The sequence below is a fragment of the Argopecten irradians genome, chromosome 3 (assembly GCF_041381155.1).
Source record: "Argopecten irradians isolate NY chromosome 3, Ai_NY, whole genome shotgun sequence".
Taxonomy (NCBI): Eukaryota; Metazoa; Mollusca; class Bivalvia; order Pectinida; family Pectinidae; genus Argopecten; species Argopecten irradians.
Genome location: NC_091136.1, coordinates 51128146 through 51138368, shown reverse-complemented (window position 1 = coordinate 51138368; position 10223 = coordinate 51128146). Strand labels below are relative to the sequence as shown.

General features: G+C 37.6%; 1 protein-coding gene and 1 long non-coding RNA gene across 2 annotated transcripts; one reads left to right on the top strand and one right to left on the bottom strand.

Moving 5' to 3' along the window:
* Positions 1-950: 950 nt before the first annotated feature.
* LOC138318972 (uncharacterized) lies at positions 951-7151 on the bottom strand. The gene is made up of 3 exons (XM_069261827.1): positions 6932-7151; positions 4831-4928; positions 951-4157 (listed from the first exon to the last, which is right to left on the bottom strand). The coding sequence occupies exons 1-3, from the start codon at positions 7149-7151 to the stop codon at positions 4077-4079; spliced, it is 399 nt and encodes a 132-aa protein (XP_069117928.1). The 3' UTR covers positions 951-4076.
* Positions 6469-7124, top strand: LOC138318973 (uncharacterized). The gene is made up of 2 exons (XR_011207935.1): positions 6469-6590; positions 7014-7124. It is a non-coding gene; the product is annotated as an uncharacterized lncRNA (long non-coding RNA).
* Positions 7152-10223: the final 3072 nt, after the last annotated feature.

Below are 10223 nucleotides of genomic sequence, written 5' to 3'. Positions count from 1 at the left end.
CAGCCGGTGTATGTTGCGTTCACTTGATGTTCTGACACCAAACTTGATACTCGGAGTAAAGAAAAATGACTGTCACCTGATTTTATGTTTATCGTATAGCACTCGGAATTCGCTCCTGATGACTGTCCTCGACTTTCTCGTGACGGTATGACGATTAGCCATAACCACAATTTAACTACGGTATGAGCATCAAGAAACGTGATATTTGTGTTAAAACAAAGGTCATATCTTTTGGTTAGGGTTCAAATTTAAATATAAAATTCCATGTTCATTATCTACTCCGTAAACTTCGCAATTACGTATTTACGAAGGAGATAATAAACATTAAATTTTGATCAGAAATTGTCACTTGGTTGTGGCCATTCTTCGTGCTGTTTGTTGTATGAAAATCTTTGACAGCCAATACCCTTGTTGTTTTCCATATTTTTATAAGCCTGTCTGATTTATAGTGCCGTTACTTCGCAATGTCATATGAAGCAGCATTAGTGTATTGAAAAGATCCCAAAGATAAATACAAAGGCGATGAAAAGTACTTATTCATTGTTTTCATCAACATGCCTTGAAATATTGAACTGGTGATATGAAAACAGCTATTTACGTTCACATACTTATTTTACCCCTTCATTCTTTGTCTGAAACAGTGTTTCAAAAGTACATGAACTGCGAAACATGTAAACAACATGTCTTAAAAATATCATATTCTTAACCTCTTCTTTTGTCACAAGTCAAAGGGCGAAACTTTTAAATATGTCAAAAATGTTATATCTCTTGAATGAGTGAAATAAACCGACGTCCCCCAAAAGTTCACAACATCTTAAATGTTTACATAGGTTATGTAGACTCACTGTGCGTACACAACACACGCCTAATTTAGATAACATTGACAAATCTTACACTTTAAACTTCTTTTATTAAAGAAACAGTCCTTTCATAATGACATATTTAGCCTACGTAGATAATAAAAAACTACAAATTGTAAGTTGTAGCCGGATCTTCGTATGTTTGAATTTTTAGATTCTTGATTTGCTGAAACAATTGTATGTTTGAACTAAGTGACAATATGAGGTTTTAATGATAACATCGGTACAAATATGTTTAGAAAAACAATATTTTGTTCACAGAAATATTTGTCTGTTGATAGGTCATCAAGTTTAGTACCAATTTTTGCAGAAACCGGAATCAGAAACCGGAATTCAAGTAGGCGGGTATTTAAAAATTTAGTGAGAATTAACAGCGTTATTTGTATCGACTTGCATAAAACTCTTAAAATACCTGTTTGATATCAAAATGTTTTACATTATTGATTTAACAACTTTTACAGCAGTGGTAATATGCTTCTGATTACAATGAAGTGAATGATTGCAGTTTCACGAATCTCTGACACCGGAACGCATCCCTTAAAATGATCATATTCACGTTCAATATACCTTTTCAATTGTACCATGAACGTCAGTTTTCTAAAGTTTATGCGTTTTGAGACGGATTAATAAGGATTTTAATTTCAAGGGAGAGAATGTAGCCGTAAACAGCTCACGATTTTGAGAATTTGGGCGTTAATGTCTTAGTTCTGGGGCCATGTATTTGGTCAAGGTGTGTAGAGACATTCATATAACAATACATCATCACATATTGTTTTAATTACTCGGTAAGGGTTTCTATTCCTGCACCAGGATTCATGTAATGTGATTCATTTAACCATACCTTTTCTCACTATCCCTAATTTTTCATTTTTGTTTAACGGAGGTTATGCGAGCAGATTATGTGGAATGGAATGTCCTGCCATTTGTCTCTGTCGGTAGACATTCTGTTAAGTCATTTGACTTCGGACACAGTGCAAGTGTGGATTAATTCATGCAAAGCTAACTGACATAGAATGTTCTCCCGTCAGTCATTAATGAAATGTAGATCTTCAAGTCTGCACAATTTATCTCCGTAAACATGTCAAAAACAACACACACTACAAGTCAATGTCAGCTATGTTCAAAGGACCAAAGAATGCTGCAAAGATAAACAGTTTTCTCTAAACACATACAAAAGTGAAATGGACGATGTATCTAGGGAGGACCTACGAATGACGCACGCGACTTTATAGACTATTATTTGGGCGCTACCCGGGGAAAGGTTTTGTAACGGTAACTAGGTTAGGGGAAGTTTATACTGTGTCTTCAATCGCCTGCGTTTAGATATCAAACCACCGATCGGAACCTATCGATCTCAGTTTTTATTAAGTTTTAAAAGTCTGCTGCCGAGTTCCACTTGTTTTAAGTTTTGGAGTACACACTCCTGTCCCGGCAGCGTTTCACCTTGTAATCCCCTCAATCTCGTCTGAAAGGTAGCGGTCAGCATGCCGGTCCCCAACCACAAAGACATATATCACGGACAGAGACCGCGTGTATTCGCTTCAATCCCACTAATTCCAGATTGTCGCAGAGACAAATACCCCTATGACATCCGCAAGGGTCGCCCCACTTGTAGCAATCGATTGGCGACCATTTGTAAAGTAGTAGATGGATTTGTCAATACCGTTACAATGACCTTCTGACGTAGAAGTAAGTTCCATGTAAGGATCAAAGAATATTCCACGCACATTTGATAATTCTGTCTCCTTTTGTCATTTCGCTTCTTTGGAGATGTTTTCTACGTAGTTTAGTATCTGTAATACAACAGTATCTCGTTTTGACTTAGGGAAAAGACGAGGCGTTTTGATCTAAGGCAGGGACGTTTGTTATAGAGTTAGTTAGATAATAGAAGGTATTAACGAGAAATATCAATGGTTTGGTTGTCTATAGCCTCTATTAAAGCGGAAGTGGTGTAAATAAAAAGAAGGCTATGGGACTCAAAGAAAACACTTTAGTTTTATTTCGCATGGAGGACATGCGCACGTTTTTCTTTTGCAACATGCAGTAATAATGATGAAATCCGCATCTCTTCAACACATCGACGTAATATTTACCAGTAAGGAACAATACAGTATCAGCCGAGTGGAACGAAATAAGAACACGCTGTTTATGTTAACTGTTTAAAAAGTCTATATTTATGATGGCCGTGAGAATGGAAGACGATACTCGCTCAGAGTACGTCATTTAAAGTTTCGTGTACGCCGTGTAATGTTTCATAGAAGGAAATCGAAACTAGCACTCGGATGTTATCATAATCTGTTTACACACAAATTGTTGACAGTACGCGTGATTAGACATGACCATGTCGATAATCTTTATATCAATGATCTTTAAAAGTTATTCAATATAATTTGTTTCAATTACCTCCGTGCTTCTCATAACAGCTCGTTAGCTTCGTGGTATTGCATATCCCTCTTGTCATAAGGCCATTATATGGGGTGCAGGTTTATGCTTAGCTCGGAAAAGTGTTGCAATTTCAAGGAGCTACAGTATCTCTAGCCAAGAACAACAGTTCTATTAACATATGGTATTTAATCTTTTTTTCCAGTTTATGGATATATTATATATTTTCATGTTACAGTTTGTGTGCATATTCTAGACTTGGTGAGACCGTGCTCTGCTTCATAATGTCAGACGTCACAATTCGATTCCAAACAATACAAAGCTTGTTTACAGTTCTTATTGGACCTTTTGTATCTTGTTCTATGAGGAACCGACGCAAATCCTAACCAAGGATTACTCTAGCTCATGTATATATCTGTTTCTGTGGGAGGATGCAGACAGAGGTGGCATTTCACGGTATACATCGACGTTTTTTCCATGCAGCACTCAAACAATGACCAGTAAGTGTCCAATACCACTAGACATGGCGGACGAGACCTCATATCACAAGTTTATATAACACCAGAATAATTAACCCCAGTTGGGCCTCATAAGAAAACTAAATGCAAATAGTAAGTAAATGATACTTCCCATTTGTTTACAAGTTTGAGAAAGCGATCTTTAGTGTTTGTGACATGTAACATGGCGTGTCTTGAGGTATACGACCACCCCGATACCCGTCCTCTTACACAACAATAGTCTGTGGCGTCCTGACACCAACTTCTCCAGATAAAGTGGCATCCCCCAGGTCCTGGAGCATGGTCTGATCCTGGAGGAGATCGGGCCACAATGGAATCACTTCACTGACCCTGTGTAAGTTAGACTGGCGGTTAAGGTTTCAATAGAATCAGTGTCACGCAATCGTTCTTCTGTTTCCTGGTAGGACAAAGCAGTTTTAATTAGACAGGAGCAAATTACATCTCAGAAATTTCACGAGGACGTCAATGTGATTTTATTCTTCAATCTTCAAAAAAGTTTGATAAAAAGGAGACAATTTGGCGTTTTATTCCTAAAACAGTTTTATTGCCTAATATTTTTATAATTGCTTTATTAATGTTTTGTAACACTATATATTTTTATTTTTCATGCTGTCGGTGCACATCGTGCTCTGTGTTTGGCCAATAAAAATTTTCAGACAGAACAACTTGCATTGCATTACAGGCTTTGAGATTCTTATGTGCAGTATCTGTCCATCGATCCCGGGACTAGACCCGATATTTGTATAATAAACACCACTAATTGTATTGCATTGTCTATTTCAAACATTCCGCTTACACACCAATTCCTTTCAATTTTTGTTCAATTTTCTCTAAACAACATACAAGCGGTTCTAAGCAAAGCTAGACTTCATCCGCTGGTTTGTCAGGCCCTGACAAAGGTTAGCGAACTGGCGAGGATCTATATATACTTTATCTCCCTTATCTTAAGTCAGCCTATTACCACCATTAGAGGGTGGCCGACAGGACCACAAGCTTGTCGACAGAGAGCTTTGTTTTATCAATTTAGTCAATTAGTGATACCTGCTTCACGGGAGGAGTGGACTACGTACCCGGAGAGAAGTGCCATTGTCCGAATGTCCAGAGCTGACCTGTACGTTTGGAGATTTTGTCACGTCGCTGATTGCCTCGAGACTTTTTTCGGACACACCTGGTCAAGTACAGGTATTGGGATATTGACGTTGAGACTAAAAGGGACATCTTAATAGAACATTTATCAATCACGACAATGTTACCATAGAAACGTAATCGATTAAATTTAAGAAGGAGTATGATATCATCACTACTATAAAATGGTCATAACTAGTCTTTGCAAGTTAAAATATAGAAATTGCGTCTTTTGTATAGCATGATTTGATTCAAATAAATTCGAAAGAACAACGGGTGAAAGTTCTCGTATTCCCCATTCGGCATTAGTTTGAACTGATAGAAGACTCACATTTTTTTCCCAATATGTGTCGTGTTTGAATAAATAGAACAGCATTTAATTCCGTGATTGGGTTTAAGGGTTTTCATATATCAATACGACAGAAGTGTAATATGTTCCCAAACGTGGTGTCGCGGAATGGGGACAAAGCTTTATACCGGTTCCATGAATGTTGATTTCATTAGTGTCTGTGAAATATACACCTATAATAAATTACGATTTCTCATTTCCAACGACATTCATGAAGCTTCTTTCCTGAGAACTGCTCATTTTGCCAGAGGTCGACGAAGTAAAACATATTTATACATAGATAATGAGTTTTCTATGATTACGACACTCGTACACGACCCTCGGTAGTATACGTACAAATGTATTTGTGGGTGTTTGTATGTAAACGAGGGCTGGCATGAACGTGGTTATAGTTTCAATATGGATTTAGTTTAACTTTAAATTAAAGTAGAAAGCCACAAAATTTATAAATATCCCGACCGGTTTGATTAACTTACTTCCAACAACTCAGTTGTTGGTACGACACCTGGAATTTTGATGACAATATTTTAAACTGTCCATAAGTCTGTTACTATAAAAGTGGAATTTTTCGTGGGGATGAAATCTTCGCTTATTCCGCGAAATTTCCATGAAGATATCCCTCCGCGAGCATGTCAACAAGGATAGATTAAATATCGCTCATAAATCCTTGATTATATATCACTTACAAATCCTGAAATCCTGAAATTTGACTAAGTCTCATCCATGTCCTTGATGTGTAAATAATAACAATAATTGAAAGCCGACGAAAACGACACATGCGAAAACATCCACGTTTAAAAATGTCAAGCATAAGAGCGAGATATAGAAACACGTGTATATTTTGGCTTGGACAAATGTCAATGGTTGAGTTAATAAATTAAATCAGGGTTTAATACTATTTGTTTTACTGTCGCATTGTAAGAGATTTTTACATACTGTGAAAATTACGACGGAAATATATTCACTTGTGTTATCAGACTTAAAGAAAATGGTACTTCAATTTGTAAACTTTCCTTTATCGCCCTCCTGTGAAGTATACCGAGCCAGGATATGGTTACCCGATGATAACTAGCATGTAAACACTCATTTTAGCCGTAAACACATTCATATCATTTCAATACCCATTTCCTGTGTTTTCAATCTAAAACAATTTCTGTCCCTTTAAACTAGATCAAAATTCAAGATAATCGTTTTGTTTGTGAAAATGACGATTACGCCGTCAAAGATAACGTAACAAAAGAGTTGTCGAGGCGTAAAGATCGTGGGCTGGCGATATGGAACTGCTCAGAATCAGATACGGAGATGTACGTGATGGGGGACTCGACCCGGGTAAACAGGTAGTGCTCGGGTAGACAGGTAAGCCACGTTAATGGTATAACATTGAAAAACTTTGGATAATTCCCCAGACTTCCTCAATTTAACTTATTTTTGTCCTTTTTTATGATATACTACTGTTATCTCATCTGATTGGATGAAGATATAGCTTTGATTGATAAAATTAAAAAAAGTAAATAATTCCCCACAATTTACCTATACATGTATATTACGTACACAATATTATCATCAATACTATAGAACTAATTTACTCCCAATTCCCACTTATGTATAACTTCCTCCTGTACATATGTATATGAAGATCACGTGATGTCGCGTCGTTTGACTTTATTGTATACTCAGCTGAACAGATAGTTGCCTACTTAAAATGTTTCCATTCTTCCTTCGTTCTCTCATCAAGAGATATTTTTGGTTGTCTTTCCAATCTGTTTCCTGTCCCGCCAGGGTTCCCCTAGTCCTCCCGTCAGACCCCGGACATCGCTGTTCTGCTCTGGAGATTGGGCCACGGATTATCACCTTCTCAAACAGGTTAAAATGGATACAGAGTCGTTTGTTACCAAAGCACTCCACCTGTATCCTCATTACTCAAACCACAATAACGGTGTCCACTTGTGGTCAAGAATGGTCAACAAGTGGTCATCAACATCCAAAGGCCAGTAGGAGATGGTGGGAGATAAGCTGATTAACTTTTATTTGATATCGCCGCCTCTATCGCACTTCTGGTTTCAGGAGGCGCGCATAACCATGGTAACGAAATGCGTTATAATCGAATTTGGAATGTGGTTAAGTGCAAATATCTGATGTTTGTGAAATTTGATGCGGAAGTAATGAGTTGAAGTAAACATATTTTTGAGTCAAGGTATGTGTTCGACAGCGTGATTGTAGAGTTGGTTTGGTCTTCAAAGGTCCGACCAACATGGGGCTGTATAGGATATTAATATCAATATCTGTAAAACACAAAACGCATGCACGAGAAAATTCAACGAGAAATTAAAGACTGAAAATTGCACATGAAAGGTTTAGTAACAAATGAAGTGACATATTTTTGTTACAAATGACAGGAATATCAGTGGCTGGAGAGAAGGCAAATACCACTTCATATTTCACTTAGTTTAGGTCAAGATTGATTTTCACATCTCACTTCTTGTACAGGTTTCAGATTATCATTACAAAGCCCTATAAAGTATAGCTCGGCAAGCTACGTATAAACCAAAATTAACTATCAACCATGAGATGAATCGTCCCTATACTCTCAACTGGTCCACGGATAGGTCTGGTCGTATTACGGGAATTCATAAAAGCGGACAAGGAGATCCACTATCCTCCTCCCTTTTACGCATTAACATATCAGATGATAACAATATTTAAACCGTATGAGTTAGACAAGGCGGTCCATTGTGCTCTCTCCTTTCCTCCACTCGATCTGGCGATAGATACGGTTGCTCCTATGTCCTTAGACTTTGTAACACATCCCTGGCTGAAACAGATCGGGGTATGGGTAAAAAATAGGTATTCAGACGAACATGAGATGTTCTCCTACATCAATAGGTAGGTAGATAAAATTCTAATCCTTTTGTGTAAGTCGTCTGGGACTCCACATGTACTGAGGACATCACCTGTTATTGTCCACAAGAGATATCGGGTGTCTTGGCAACCTCGGGTCACGAAAATATGCATAAACTCATACCCACATAGGTAAAAAGGACGTCCGCTCCATGTTTACGGGATCAGCTGATTATCCGGGACATTAAGCTGTGTCATGGTCACCCAAATCCGACCTTGTAAACCGTGATTGGAGAAGGGGGAGAGGTTTTAACGCGGATGTTGACGCAAAGGCTACATTATTTTAGAAACAACATCAGATATATCTTTTCAGGTTCCCATATGATAACTACCACATATAATTAAAGAGTGACGTTTCTGTTTATACATGAATTCTGGTTATACATTCTGTTCGCACTATCCTCTTACATATCACTGGTTCCCAAAGTTGTAATGATCATGAAGAACTTTTTTTTATTTCCAAGGGAACATATGGTTTACACTTCGGGATATATGAACTAATCTGTGAATCTGCATTGAATCTTACATGAACTATTTTGGATATATTTATATATATCTGCAATGGACATTTTGAAATCTGGTTTATTTTGACAATATACCTTTCTAAGTGAAGGAACAATGCCTGCGGTCAATTGTTTTTTCCCGATCCGATATTCAGCCGATCAAAGGAATCTACGCCGCTTGAGGCGTAGCAGTTAGTTTCATAAGAAATTCACGCCATTTTGCAGGATAGTCATGTAGCAAGAACGCTTGAATAAGACGCATGATACGTATGTTACAAACATTGTCTGTTGAAGTCATATTGAAACGAATTACAGAAAAAGACTTGAATCTGTCCGGATTCGGACGCCATTTTTCCTGATAAATCATGGTCAAACAGCGCTTGAATCCGTTGAGATTTAATGGTAGAACGAGCAATCGTGGTAAAAACAATTGCGGATTTTCTATAGATTAATCGGGTATTTTTTTAATAAAATCTGGTTTCATTTACAGGCGGAACAAAGGTATCTGTAGTAGTATACCATGTAAGCGACATTATTTAATATTTCTTATTTATCCGTCAATGCGTATGCTAATTGACGGAACACGGAGTACTAAAATGCGGAATGAAAGTACATACTATAAACGGAATGAAAACGGAAAAAAAGAAAAACACAGAAACAAATGAGATAAAGTTCAATATTTTCTTAGTCTTTTATCTGAGCTTAGCAATTTCTGCATAAAACCCTTTTTATTTGTTGACGACAAAGGAGTCTCAATTTATAAAATGGCTTCCAACAAATAAAATTTGAGAAATTGCTTAAGTAATATCATCATATCATTGTTTAATTTCCATATTCTTTCCGACCAAAGGGTTAAGCTTTCGCGTAGCCCACTAAGCTTTTGGGGAAGCTAATACTTGTTATCACTGAGCCTGACAAAACAGATAGTTCATAAAGCTGTGAACAGGCCGAATATCTGATGGTCACTATCTCAGCGATAACAGTAAGGGAATTCACGTTATCTCCCCGGTCTGCTAATTCGGGTCTCGTTAATTAGGGGGCCCCTGAGGTGCCCGAAGATAGCATGGGAGTAAAGGTATGCGAGATAGGGACCTGAGTTGTGTACGTCAACATTGTAACACCGCAATCCCTACACAATTACAAAGGAGATATAAACAAACGTGGCGAAAGTAAATATTGTCTGGGTTTGGTCTGAACATAGAGCTTTTGTCTCGGCCCCATAAAATGGCACTAAGCACTTGAGTCTTAATATTAAGATAGAATTTTAAGCCTCTGAAGCAACAACCAGAATGGAGTCCAGATGAATCAAATTAAAAAGTTCTGTCATTGGTTTTTCCTTAAAGGAGACATTCAATTCCAGCACAAGACCACCAGCACGAGATATGGAATATTAATAAAGTTACGTTTGCTAACGGAACAACACTATGGCTGAGAGGCTGAGTTTACTAATGTAAACAATAGAACTATCCTTAAGGTGTAGTCGCTTTATTTTCCCGTAAAAATTAATCACCAGGAAAACCATCGGGATGTCATCCTAGCGAACTGAAACATTCGGTCCTACACGGTCAAAGTACGAGCTGACGACGTG